The sequence below is a fragment of the Calliphora vicina genome, chromosome 4 (assembly GCF_958450345.1).
Source record: "Calliphora vicina chromosome 4, idCalVici1.1, whole genome shotgun sequence".
In the NCBI taxonomy this organism is placed as follows: Eukaryota; Metazoa; Arthropoda; class Insecta; order Diptera; family Calliphoridae; genus Calliphora; species Calliphora vicina.
This window is the reverse complement of record NC_088783.1, coordinates 64,190,288-64,204,973: the sequence shown is the minus strand read 5'-3', so window position 1 is coordinate 64,204,973 and position 14,686 is coordinate 64,190,288. Positions and strand designations below refer to the sequence as shown.

General features: G+C 32.0%; 1 protein-coding gene across 1 annotated transcript; it reads left to right on the top strand.

Annotated features, from left to right (window-relative positions):
* The first annotated feature begins 624 nt into the window (after positions 1-624).
* On the top strand, positions 625-4,786 carry DNAlig4 (DNA ligase 4). The gene is made up of 6 exons (XM_065508442.1): positions 625-866; positions 933-1,065; positions 1,121-1,288; positions 1,360-2,270; positions 3,088-3,687; positions 3,751-4,786. Exons 1-6 carry the CDS (start codon positions 693-695, stop codon positions 4,543-4,545), a joined length of 2,781 nt encoding a protein of 926 aa, XP_065364514.1. The 5' UTR covers positions 625-692; the 3' UTR covers positions 4,546-4,786.
* The last annotated feature ends 9,900 nt before the right edge of the window (positions 4,787-14,686 follow it).

Below are 14,686 nucleotides of genomic sequence, written 5' to 3'. Positions count from 1 at the left end.
ATGTTAGAAATAGAGATGCCGGATGAAAATTGTTTGTTTGATTAATAGGAATTGGTTTTTTCACAGGGATTTTAAGGGTAAAAATATGATAGCGTAATAGTAATAACACTTTATAGGAAAAGTGAACTGATAACAACAATCGTTTTCATCAATTATTTTTATCATTAAATTTTTTTCACCAACAATCATTTTACCAACTATCTTTCTGTATAAGGTCAATTCAAATGACCTTACCTACTGGTAACCAAGGTTAATTCATACAAGGTGGTGTCAGTTCTACAAAAACAACTATTAGTCTTAACAAATGTCAAAAAACCAATATGAAAAATTAACCAAATAAGTATTAAAACTTAATTAAGTGTAGATAATTGAGTAGTGAGGGTTTTACTTATTTATGTAAACAATAAATATTTTGTTAATAAGCTTAGAATATGTAGATATTTAAATATAAAAACAAGCTTTGACAGTTGTTAGAACCAAAAAGCGAAAAAAAAAATTATCAGCTGTTTGACTGACTCCACCTTGTATAAATTCGCCTTGCTGGTAACTCTGTACAATAACGTTAAAATTACAATAACAAATGTAAACAAAAACACAGCTGTTGTTGATAAACAATTTTTCGTCATCACAGGAAATTTTAATTTCATCACAATTTTATTCTTTTTTTAACCACTTGACGCCTCCAGTACAAAATGGAAATAGCAGATACTATTAAATTTCGTGATATATGTTCTATGTTAAAGAAAATTAAGGAATATGATAACAAAGATAAAAAAGCAAAAATTGTTAAACAATATTACGACTCATTTTGTAAACATCGAGAAAAATTTCGTGAAGAACAAAAATGGAAACCAGAAATGGATGAGGTCAGTTGGTGCTGTTAGCTTTAAATAAAAACCGCATATATTATTTGGAATGTGTTATTTTTTTAGGACGGCCGAAGTAGTTTTTATTGTATTTTAAGATGTCTTATACCTAATGCCGATATGGCCCGTCCTCCCTATGGCATGCAAATACCCACTTTAGGAAAGGTTTATATTAAGATATTGCAGCTGGGTTTGGAATGTGAGTAGAATAACGATTTTGAGTTAGCATTGTATATTATTTTGTATGTTTATAGCGAGAGATGCTGAAATTTTAGAAGCTCGTAATTTTAATGGCTTTAGAGGAGATTATGCTGAAAGAGTCTATCGAGTCTTAAAGCCCAGATGTACCCATCAACCCAGTAATTTAACACTGAAACAAGTACATGATATGTTGGATTCTATTGCAAATGAGAATCGTTTAAGTAAGTCAAATTAAATATTTTTTAATGGCCAAAAATAATTTTTTCTTAAATTTTTTTATTTTCTTCCTAAGATACCGAAAAAGTTCTAATACAGCTCTCTGAAATAGCTTCACCTGAAGAACAAATGTGGTTCGTTCGTCTCTTATTGAAATCCATGCACATAGGTATTGGAGATCAACGTATTTTTGGCATACTACATCCGCAAGCTAAAGCCTTCTTTCAAGTATGTGCAAATCTCTCGAAATTATGTTGCAATATAGCGGACAATAAATTTAATATGGCTAACCCATCGCCTGCAACGTCATCTAGTCTAGGATCATTAGATTTACCCGTTAACATACAACCCTTTGAGTATATTAGACCACAATTGTGTGAAGTATTTCCCGGCAATATAGAAAATCTTATGTCCAACGATGTTTTATACATGGAAACTAAAATGGATGGTGAAAGATTCCAGTTGCACTACCAGAATGATCGTTTCAAATATTTTTCCCGCAATGGCATTGATTATACGAATAGTTTTGGTTCCTGCTACGATGAGGACAATAAATTGACCACAAAACTTAAACACCTTTTACCCATTGGTATGATTTCCGTAATTTTGGATGGTGAAATGATGGTGTGGAATACCTATCACAATAAATACCATGAAAAGGGTGAAAATACTGATGTTAAAAATTTAAATAATGCTCGAAATTGCCAGCCTTGTTTTGTGGTCTATGATCTGTTGTTTTGGAATGGCGAATCATTGTTGCAAATGCCCTACATACAAAGAATGCATAAATTGAAAAATTTGATTAAGGAACAGGAGGGTGTTTTAAGGCTAATGAAAAGTGTAAAAGTCACTTCAGCTGAAGATTTTAAGGAGAAGTTTCAACATGCCTTGGACCAACACGAAGAGGGTGTGGTGTTGAAGCAACAAAAGGCGGCTTATTGTCCGGGTCGTCGGAATGGTAGTGGGTGGTATAAGGTTAAGGCAGATGTAAGTATTTTTTAGTAAATATTTGTTGGTTATTGTTGAAATACTATTCTGTTGAAAATTTTGAAGGGAAACAATTTCCGTGATTCCGAACAATAGATTCGGAACTATTTTTTTTAGGGAAATAGCTCAGACTCGAAACAAATTTCTTAAGAGAAAATAGCTCAGAAATTGAATATCTTTCTGTAGAGAAAATAGTTCAGAATTTGAAAAATTTTCTATAGAGAAAATAGCTCAGAATCTGAAAAATTGTCTATAGAGAAAATAGCTCAGAATCTGAACAATTTTCTATAGAGAAAATAGCTCAGAATCTGAACAATTTTCTATAGAGAAAATAGCTCAAAATCTGAACAATTTTCTATAGAGAAAATAGCTCAGAATCTGAACAATTTTCTATGGAGAAAATAGCTCAGAATCTGAACAATTTTCTATGGAGAAAATAGCTCAGAATCTGAACAATTTTCTATGGAGAAAATAGCTCAGATTCTGAACAATTTTCTATGGAGAAACTAGCTCAGATTCTGAACAATTTTCTATGGAGAAACTAGCTCAGATTCTGAACAATTTTCTATAGAGAAAATAGCTCAGATTCTGAACAATTTTCTATGGAGAAAATAGCTCAGATTCTGAACAATTTTCTATGGAGAAAATAGCTCAGATTCTGAATAATTTTCTAGAGAGAAAATAGCTCAGATTCTGAACAATTTTCTAGAAAGAAAATAGTTCAGATTCTGAACAATTTTCTATAGAGAAAATAGTTCAGATTCTAAACATAATTTTTTTTTATGAAACAAATATTTTCTCAATTCTTATATTACAGTATATTGAAGGTCTAACAACTGAATTCGATCTCATAGTAATGGGTGCTTTTTTCAATCGTACTCGCACATTTGTCGAATCCTTTCTAGTCGGTGTTCTCAAGTACATTTCCCTTCAACAATTTGAAGTGTATTCCATAGGCAAAGTCAGTAACAACACCACACATCGAGTAGTGCTTAATAACACTTTAAAACCACATTGGCATTTAGCTACTGAAGAGCCACCACCAATATGGTACCATTACAGAGAATCAAATGCCGAAGGTCGTCCGGAAGCTTGGATAGAACCAAGGAATTCAGTTATTCTACAGATAAAAGCCACCGATTTAAATCCTTCGGGAGCTTTTGCTTTATCAATGGCTTTGCATTTTCCACGTATACAAGCCTGGCGAAATGATAAACTATGGCATGAATGTTTGTCTTTGGAAGAGTATAATCAAATAAAACAGAGTTCCGGTAGAGGTGCCATAAAAAAGATAGTGAAAAGAACCGTGAGTTTGGAAGATTTTACGGGAGAACGTGTAAAACGTAAGAGAATGACTGCGGCAGAAAAACGTAATCTGGGTTTGCAGTCATATGCTAAAAAATTTGATCCCTCTAATGTAAGAGCAATAATTCTTTTATTTTTTCCAACAATGAATTTATTTTATGTTAATTTTTTAAAGGTGGAACAAATTTCAACACTCTTAAATGACTTTAGTGTGTGTATCCTAAGTGCATCCCTAAGTAATGGCTACACTCCGGAGTATTTAAAAACGTTAGTGGTACAAAATGGTGGTACTGTTGTAGACAATCCCTTACCCAACAATCCCGCTTGCATTGTGGTAGCTGGCGATAAAACTTATCGTGTGCAAATGCTTTGTAAGGCTGAGCAATATGATATTGTGTCTATGGACTGGTTTTTGCGTATTTGTGAAAAACAAAAATTCAAATTAAAACCACGCGATATGTTGGCCATGACTGCTAACTTAAGAGAACGTTTTAGCGAATTCTGTGATAAATGGGGAGATCATTACACCGAATTTGTTTCATCCAAGGAACTAAAACGTATATGTGATCACATAAAGGACGAAAATGTACCTGATATAGAAGATGAGCAATTGTTGGAATTGGAAAATTTAATTCACAAAAAACTTAATCGGAATTGGTTCCGTAACAAATACGCTTATTTCTATACATTCGATCCGGAATCGGAGAGAGCAAAACTGAGTTATCAATGGCATGGTGGTAACGTTTTAAATGATAGAAATTTAAACGATGATTCTGATTGTTATAGTAAAACAAGTTATATTTTTATAAATCTATTGCAATTTGATAAAGCAGCATTTTTGGACTGGCTAAAGAAGAGATTTTCCGATAATCTGTCGCATTTGGAAATAATTAATATGCAGTGGATTTTTGAATCACATAAGGCAAGAATATTGCTGGATATTAAGGAATATACATGGCATGATTTTTAAAAATTTATATATGTAGTCATTTTTAACTATTTTTTCACCATATTGGCTATAAATTTTTTAATATTTTTTCATCCGAATTATTTTATACAACTGTTTAAGGAGTTTTCTTTGTTAAACTGTTTCGTTTTTTCTACAATTAATTTTACTGTTTATATTTTTCGTATATTAATCCTTTAGGAGTAATTTTTATACATTAGTATTTGTCTATTGTTTTGTAAGTTTGTATTTTAATTCAAATAAAATTTGTAAAAAAATTTTAATATTTTTTTTAAAGCGACGAAACGAAAAATTTCAATAATAACAATAATTTTTAAATGGTCCCACCATAGACAACAACTAGATAGGTAACTGAAAGCCAAAAACCCACACTAAATTTTGTATGACATACATAACCTCACCATCGGTGGGATGATATTTCCGCATTGGAGAATACATAATGTAACCTGGATTTCCCCTGATCACCGAACGGAGACTCAAATTGACCACATTGTCATAAGTAGGAACTGGAGAGGCTTCTTACTGTATGTTCGAAATATACGAGGTGCTGACGGATCCTCCGACCATCAGCTACTTGTTGGAGTTATACTGAAAATATCGACGATTCGGCGACAGAATATAAAAACTTCACCTAGACAGTACGATGTGGGCAAACTCCAGTGTACGGGAAAGGTTCGTGAGAACTATAAGGAGTCGATATGAAAAGGTATCGGAACATGAAATTGTGCAGTGGAGTGTAATAAGGAGTGGGTGATAAGAAAATGCTAGGCAGCAAATTGGATACAGACAACATAAGCCAACATAAGCGTAAAATATGGATTACGGATGAGACCTGACTACTCATTAATGAGAGAGGACGAATTAATAATGATATAAATGCGGAAAGAACAAGAGCATATTCGTATTGGTCGAAGGGATAAGCGGTCTTGGACGAAAAACATGGCGTCAGGCGCTCTAGCAGCGGCAAATACGGGATCTATATAGATTGGAAAAGCAGATCTCTGATAACAACCGATTCACTGCTTATCTCCTGATAAGGGTGTTATCCCTTCATCTGAGGCAATTGGGAATATGGTCCGACTACTTCGCCGACATGATGTCAATACCGAAACTCACCACAACGCTGCAATGTCAATGCGTAACTCCACATGCTGCAGTTGACATAAATACGGAATGCCCAGTAGAGTCGGAAATACTTAGTTAATGCTATAAAAGCACTCAAGAAAGGTAAAGCACCAGACGTAGATAACATCAACCCAGAATTGTTTCAGACCGATCCCCATCTTGGTGCTAGGAAAATACGACTCATTATCGAAGACTTCTGGACATCCAAAAATGTACTAAAAAAGGGTGACCTGATGGAATGTCGAAATTGGAGGGGCATAACCTTATTGCCAATGACAGATTATCCTCATCACTGTCTTCCTAACTTCGACCAGACTTATCAACTGTTTCCTTGACTTGATAAGTCTGGATGGCCACTTCTGTTTTGGACTAAAAATAATTAATTCCATTAGCATTAAATATTTTTCTCTTCGTCGCATCTGACCATTAAACATGTTTTCAGTTTTGCACGGTCCATGATACATTACAATTTTTTTAGCAGAAATAATGGGATGTTCTTTAAGAGATCTCCGCACAATTTAAACACTAGTATTACTTTTGTTTGTGCCGACGCCAGCAATCTTCCTATTTTTAGAGCATCTCTGTCTGAATATATTCCATATATCGTTACCTTAATATAGAAACGCTTGTTTTTTTTTCCAAAATTTAGTATTTTGCATACTTCGATAGATAATACCGTAATACACCATTAATAAAATAAAATGTCACAACATTAAATTGGTTGAAGACCTTCATAAAAATCAATTTAAAAAAAAATCGCAACTACAGAACTTTAAGTTTTATTAAGTTGATTCCTCCTCCTGTAAAGAAAGGAAAATGTTAGTTAGGGCCATTCTATATTACGGTAGCGATATGTATGTATATTATATTTGAAATCGGATCTAGAGCAAACATATGCCATCGTTTAAAATATTTTAATCACCCGTTATCCAAAGATCCAAATTCAAAACACAAACTTAGGATCATATCTTCTGTAGCCAATTATATTAATATCGGATTATCCGTTTCGAAATTACAGATTTATGTTAGCGGGACATAAACCAAAAGGGTAACCAGGATATACCAAGTCAATTTAAGTAATTTCCTAATCAACCTACATATATCTTCATTAAGGAAGCAGGAGCGCTTAAAAAAATATCAAAGAGTTTTCATGGTCTCCACCAGGGTTTGTCCAAATTAAAATACACGTGGTTGGTGTGAACGATGCACAGTGGCTCATTATCGTTTTTCATCGGCCAAAACTCTGTAACTTTTGAACCGATAGAGATATTTTAGACATTTTTTTTTGATGGACAGATAACTTCTTTTAATTTCATTAAAATCGGTTCAGCAGTTGTTGAGCTATTTAAGGTTAAAGTTGAACTTTTAATTTTTGTATAGCATTTAGTATGAAAATGCAAAATTTTATTTTTTTGAATCAGCTATACTTATTAAAAAAGTTATCAGCATATAATACCCTAGCTCGACCATATAATACCCTACACTATAATTTATTTTCGTGAATGAATTTCGGAAGAGGGCATTATATGGGAGCTTTGACTAATTATGGACCAATCGCCATGAAATTAGGTCGTGCGATTTATGTCTATATGGAAGTTATTTCTGTTGAATTTTGTGTTTATCCCATCATTTTTAAGAGATTTATGCTCGTTAAAGTGATTTTCGGAAGCTGGCCTTATAAGGGAGCTATGACTAATTATGGACCAATCATCATAAAATTAGGTGACATTAATTTAGTTTATATAAAACTTATTTGGAGCAAAATTTGTGTAGATGCATATATAAATTAACCTTTTACGACCGATGAAGTATAATTTCGTTAGAACATTTGTGTGGGTGCTAGGTGAAATAATGGGCCGATTTCAGTTATTTTCAATAAGCTTCGTCCTCGGGCTGAAAAAAAGCTATATGCACCAAATTGTATCCAAATATCTTCAAAATTGCGATTTGTACAATGCGCCAGTCATATGAACAGGTAAAATAAAAATAGAAAACAAATTTGGGAGTAATTTTATTCAAATGAAAAAAGTGTTCAACAAACAGGTCAAAATAGGTCAACAAGTATATATTGGTTTAAAGGGGACACTTTGGTCTTTTTCCTGTTAGTAAAATTTGTTTTACCCCTTTTGACCCTAAGCACTTTTATTACACTGAATTTCAAATTTGACTAATATATAGTACATGAGAAAAAATTAATAACACATCAGGTATAAACGGTACAATGACAAATCATACCAGTTATTAAAGACTTTTATCCTGTCCAACATAACAAAAAAAAAATCATCCAATTATCGATAATAGTTTGCGAGTAATGATAATTTACTTGTGATCAAATTTACAAAAATAAATTTTTTTATAAAATGATATAAAATATTTTACTTTAACAGCCACGCACAAAATTGACAATATTTTTATCTAATTTTTTGGCTACCTTAGTTTCAATGTGTTTACTATTGAATGGCATTAAAATTTTTGAATTCGGAGTTAACAAAAAGTTGGACTTTGGCCGATGAAATTGAGATATGAGCCACCGTGCAAAGTCTTACATCACACACGCGGCAAAGAGAGACGAAAAATTGTCAAAGGCAATTCCTGTTATTAAGAACTGTCGAAATTATTCGATTAGGATTCTGGCGAACTGGTTGAAAATATCGTCTAAATACCACCCACAAGTGAAAACGAATGACACTCCATTATTGAGATGTCATCAGAACCTCTTCATTGGTATTCAGAGAACGCAATCTTTACTACAATAATTGCATAATTGATTATTCTGATTTTAGATAACACAGGTCAACAGCAAAAAAAAAGGCTTCACTAACCACTATATAGATTTGATGCATCATGGTTACCTAAGTACAAAAATGGTAAAGTTTTTCAATTCTATGGATAGATTTTTTTTTAAAAATATTTTTTCTTAAATTGTGAATTTTTTTTAGATGTTTCTCCACATAATTTATGATAACAAAAAAAGGGTTAGTCCGATATTATTGAAGTAAACTTAGAAAAGTTCAAATTTACATAACCTTTAATCTGTTTATATATTGCGTTTTAATCGGCTCAGTAGTTTCCGAGTTAAAATAACAAATTTAAGCAAAAAATATATTTTTTACGTGAAAATACTTAGCAAATGTTTGTGTTTTAAAACTCATGAAAAATCGAAAACGGCAGAACTTGATCAGGTTTATTACTTAAATTATGTGGAGAAACAATTGAAAAATTCACAATTTTCGAAAAACAATTTTTTAAAAGAAATTTATCCATAGAATTTAAAATTTTTACCATTTTTGTACTACTGGAACCATAATACATCAAAATTGAGCCCCCAAATTTTTTCGATTTTGTTGCCCTGTGTAATTATTGAGTTAAGGAAAATGTTTTCTCTTAAAATTCTCTGAAATTTTTGTAGGAGTTTTCGTATTCGTCGCTGCTGTATAAGTATATCATATCGATTTATCATCTTTGTTTAATCATTTTATAACTTAGAATTAACTAAATATTATAACAAGTACTTAAGTTTTATTGTTTCACTAAAATATTTTCCATAAATTCATTCCAAGAAATCAATGATTTGATTAAACTTACCATGACTTATATTAATGCAAATGTGTACTTGTATGCATTTAGAGTTAAAACCCTGGTAAATTAAAATTCCATGAATTATTATTACAAACGACCAGCTGTCATCTGCTTAATTATTCTGTACCGATAAATATACAGTCGATGTCGTAGATATTGAATGAAGTTTGCAACATTAGTTAATTACTTTTTGCTCTTTGAAAGGTAGTAGAAATATTTGGAGGAAATGAACAGGATATAGATTGGCAAAAAACGATTGAAATTAAAAGGTATGTAAAACCAACAAATTTGTGTTAAACAAATTTCCAAAAAGGATTTATGTGCAAATTTGTTAAAAAAAAAAACTGAAAATGGAAGAAATAGCCAAAAGAAACCATAAAAGTAACAAAAAGAATGTATTGTATGGATTACGAATGAAAATTAGATTAGGAAAAATGCATTATTTCTGAAAAAGAAATAGTAAGCTATCTTACAAGTTGCATGTGTCTAAGGGAGTGTGTGTTTAAACTAAAAACTATTGAGATGTTAATGTATTATCCTGATGTCTATAGATAATAATAGTGTATGGAATGTTAAGGTATGGAATGATAAGAAGGTACAACGAAATATAGTGATACCTGATATTAGTAATTTATTCAATACCACTACTTGTGGAGACTTGCGGCTATTTTAGAAAGGATAAACAAGAGTAGTAACAGGATACCGCCTTTAGTAACTTCTTATTATCTCAGGTTACAGATGGATGAGGTTTGCCTTCAGAATCCGAGTGCGTTCGGATTCGTTCAGATATCAGGGGGTTACTTCCTAATTCGATTCGTACGGAATTACAAATTCGATCATTTTCGCCCAGCATATATAATACTTCCGGGTTCGTATTCTCTCTTTGTATTGTTGGGAATTGTTAGACAGCAGGGAATTCTGGAAGATAATCGCATATTTTAACAGTATCCAAGAACTTTAAAAGGTCAAGTGCAACTAGGACCCTGCCTGCAAAATACAGCAAGTTTTCGAATCGAACAAATTATAAAAATTCTATTAGTTATTCAGTGTTTAACAAGTTAATTTAGATATTGTTCAAACTGAAAACAATGAAAGTAAAGACATTGTAAACGATTACTCTTACTAGTCCTGCGTTTAACAAGAGGTTTGACGAAATGTTATTAAGAGGCTGATCGCGTGTATTCGGAACTGGAGATAGTAAAGTGATCGAGTTTAAAAATTGAGTTAGAAACCTTAGACAGATACTCCACATTAATTTCTCGAATATCAATTGAATTTGAAAGCTTTTCCTGATTTGTTAGGATTGCTACATAATAAACATAATCGGGCAAATAACTCCATCTTGTGGAACTCCCTGTTTAAACCTACGGGGTTTGGACATTTTATTCCTAAACTCTATAAACGACTGTAGAACATGCAAGTACTTGACAACTCATCTCCTGATCTCTTAAGAAGACTGGTGTTGCTAATTTCTTATACTACCAGGATCGTCCGATTACACGGTGTACTCATATTTATACATCCACTAATATGTCTGTTTATGGTTGTTGGAGCTGTTGCTGTGGTTCTTGATGATCTGCTGTTGAAAGGTGAAGAGTGAGAGTAGCAATGCCTCAAGAATTCTGGATAATGGTGATAGTTAACATTTTACTCTGATTTTAAGATGGATATCACTCTACTCATTTCCAGACCTTGAGGTTGTTGAAATTGAAGAGTCATAAATTGGGGGCTTTAGTCATGTAATCTATTCTAGGCATGACCAGATTTTGCAGCATCAACATTAAAATTTCATCAGAGACAAGCGTATTTAAAGGTATGAAGTTTTTGTCAGCTTAAGCTGCACAGTGGGGCAGGAAATAAATCTGGCATTTCTAAACGGCTCATCCGATCGAGATAAAATCTGACATGGGCGTAACCAAGGAGTATTTGAGTTTAAGTTATTAAAATAGGTCCTACAACTGATCCAGGGTCGGCGCTATCGGAGCTCAAATTATGGTACCTTCGACATGTAAAATTTTTAAACACGTGCAATTTTGTTGTTTTCCATCCGATTTGTTTTTTATATTTTTGGAAAGCGCTCGGCTAGGTCTTGAAGTGTGCTATTTATCTCTTGCATGTACTATTTATAATTCCCGAGTTATAGGCATTTTAAAATTGAAGTTTTTAAATTTTGGTTCGCTTTTATAAAAATATTGTTCGGACTTTTGGACAGAATGGACTCGAATTTTTTTTGTTGGTTGGACAACTAAATTACTAACAACACACAAACGATTTCAGAGCAATATAAATTTTGGATCCAAAAATAAACTATTTTCAATTTAAATATTCAAAAAATAGTTAAATTTTGCTGTTTTTTGGTGACTTAACTCTTTTTTATTAGAAAAAAAAAACTTTCTTTAAGAACATATAACAATTTTATATTTCTCTATAAGGTATCTTTACGAAGAACATTTTGGTATAAAAGACATGTCCTACTTTTCGAGTATGTCGACCCTACGTCCTTCGGAATATGACCTCTATTTTTTATCGAAATTTCGACTTTGGGCCACATGTTCTAAAATTCCAAAGCTGGGATCAAAAAATGTGAAGCAGTTTTAGAAATCCTGATGTGTGCCTTATTTATCGCCAAAGTATTTTCCCAGCCCAAAAGGAAATGTGGACCCCATGGGCAAAATTGTAAAAAATACCATTTTTGGGTATTTTAGAATTCGAATATAGGAGCTTTGATAGTTAAAGAACATTGTAGAAAGTACGAGCTTTGACAGTTAAAGAACAATCTAGAGTGCAGATGGCAGTGTTATAAATAGTTGCAGAGGTTGCAGTCGTGAGTCAGTTTATCAGAGACGCTATTCGAATAAACATGAACTTAGTACCTTGAAGTGTGCTGTATTTCCAAGTGACTTCGTGTACATTATAAAGTGTGTCTGTATTTCTGCGAATTTATCAACGTGTATAAAAAAAAACATTGAGTGACTATTTAATTCTGTTGTTGTTGATGTACATTTTAAATAAATGAATTTGGCTATCCGGTTTATTTAAAGGAAATAAACCAACGTTTTGAAAAGGTTTCTACTGAAAGAAAAATTTACCACCCCAATTTTTTTTCGATATATCCAAAATCGCAGGACGCCTGGACCGATATGACAAATTTTATTTTTAATGTTCGCAATAAATAGTCCGCAAAAGTTTTTACAGAAATAAAAATTGTCCACGTCCATTAAATACATTTGCAAAATACATCGATCTGTGATCACTCATATTTCGTTTAATCAAGAAAAGGAGCTCGATCTGTGATCACTCATATTTCTGACCAAAAATCGATTTTTTGGCCAATAAGCGTTTAATCAAGAAAAGGAGTTCCATCTGTGATCACTCATATTTTTGACCAAAAATCGATTTTTTATATAAAAACTCAAAATATTTAAATTCGCTAATAACTTGGCCAATAAGCGTTTAATCAAGAAAAGGAGCTCTGTGAAAAAATTGATTTTTTATATAAAAACTCAAAATATCTAAATTCGCTAATAACTTGGCCAATAAGAGTTTAATCAAGAAAAGGAGCTCGATCTGTGATTACTCATATTTCTGACCAAAAATTAATTTTTAATATAAAAACTCAAAATATCTAAATTCGCTAATAACTTGGCCAATAAGCGTTTAGTCATGAAAAATATCTCGATCTGTGATCACTCATATTTCTAAAAAAAAAAATCGATTTTTTTATATGAAAACTTAAAATATCTAAATTCGCTAAAAACTTGCCCAATAAGCGTTTAATCAAGAAAAGCAGCTCGATCTGTGATCACTCATATTTCTGAAAAAAAAAATTTTTTATATAAGAACTGAAAATATCTAAAATCGTTAATCAAGAAAAAGAGCTCGATCTGTGATCACTCATATTTCTGACAAAAAAATAGATTTTTTTTTATATAAAAACTCAATATATCGAAATTCGCTAATATCTTGGCATTGATCACCCATATTTCAGCCCAAAATTGTATTACTTATGTGTATAAAAACTCAAAATATGTACATTGATTTACATGTATTCTGTTGTTGCAAGACATTTCAAATCGCTACTCACAAATCGAACACAAGCATTTTTTTAATTTGGACCTGACAACGTCTGTCGGGTCAGCTAGTGATTATAGGAGATTATACTCGTATTTCTTACTGTTGTTATAATATGTTCTGTAACAGTTGTCATAGTAAAGATATGTAAATGAACAAGGCCTGTATATTTCACTATTGCAATATGACTTGAATGCAAAGTCTCCAAAACCTTTTTATCTTCCATTAAAACAGCTTCCAATAAATGGAAGTGGATCTACATCTAATCTCCTTGACCATATAAGGTTTTATCAAATAAAGTTTCATTTATATCCAGTGAATTGTAATCATTCATTTAATAATCTGTTGAATATTCATGATATACGATCATACATATATTTATTATTGTTTGTATGTATGTGTGTGTGTGAGTGTTAGTTTACACACACACATTCCTACATATTTGCATATATGTATACATATATGCATTAGGGTGACCTGTTATCTATGGAGGAAAAATAAGGTTTCAATGTTCCCAACTGAAATGAAAGATTATCTTGTTTGAAAAGAATATTTCTCAAAATTTCTCGTGATATTCCAAACATTTTTCGAAATTTTGTAATTTTTGACGAAAAGTAATTTAATATAATTAGTTTAAATTAATACGTTATAAACCTCATATACATTCACCGAAACGGAAACTCGTTTTTTAAGATTTAAATTAGTTTGAATTTTATTTAAATTTTTCGAAACCTATTGTCTCTCCGAACTGATGATATGGAAATCAAAATAAGCGTAGTTTCATACTGAACCCAGAACCAAACACTTTGACAAACTGTATTTTAGTTGGAAACATCCATAACTTGTTTTTCGGGGCCACCCTAATCTACATATGTGTATGTATGCCCATAAACAAGTTGTATAAGAATTTACTAAAGATTTAAGACACATATTGTTCTTATTGTTATCGCCTGGTATTGTTGCTACAACTGGCTGCTGTTTGTTGTTCTAACAACAACATAAAAAGTGTCTACATGCACTCACACGTACGTACACACATTTGTGAATTAGGATGGCTTAAAAAAATAAAAATAAAATTCATAAAAAAATATTTGGATATTCATCAACGAAAAATATATATTGGACTAACGCTATCCAATGCAGGGAAGATGCCCTGTTGAGGTTTTTACACCCGAAACAAGTGAAAAAAAAAGATTGAAAGTGCGAGAGATTGTGGAAGCCATAGGCTCTCATGCGGCTCACTGGTTTCAATTTTGAATCAAGATGTATTAACAAGGTGGCAGCGTAACTACAACAATTACAACAATACAAGAACAATAGTCATTTTTGTTTGTGTAAAACAAAAACGCAATTTTATAAATGAAATTGG

Bases quoted from the DNA above. Each gene is read 5' to 3' on its own strand.
- DNAlig4 (XM_065508442.1), top strand. From the start codon at position 693: ATGGAAATAGCAGATACTATTAAATTTCGTGATATATGTTCTATGTTA. The intron at 1,066-1,120 runs GTGAGTAGAATA...GTATGTTTATAG, and splicing joins ATTGCAGCTGGGTTTGGAAT to CGAGAGATGCTGAAATTTTA. The intron at 3,688-3,750 runs GTAAGAGCAATA...AATTTTTTAAAG, and splicing joins AAAAATTTGATCCCTCTAAT to GTGGAACAAATTTCAACACT.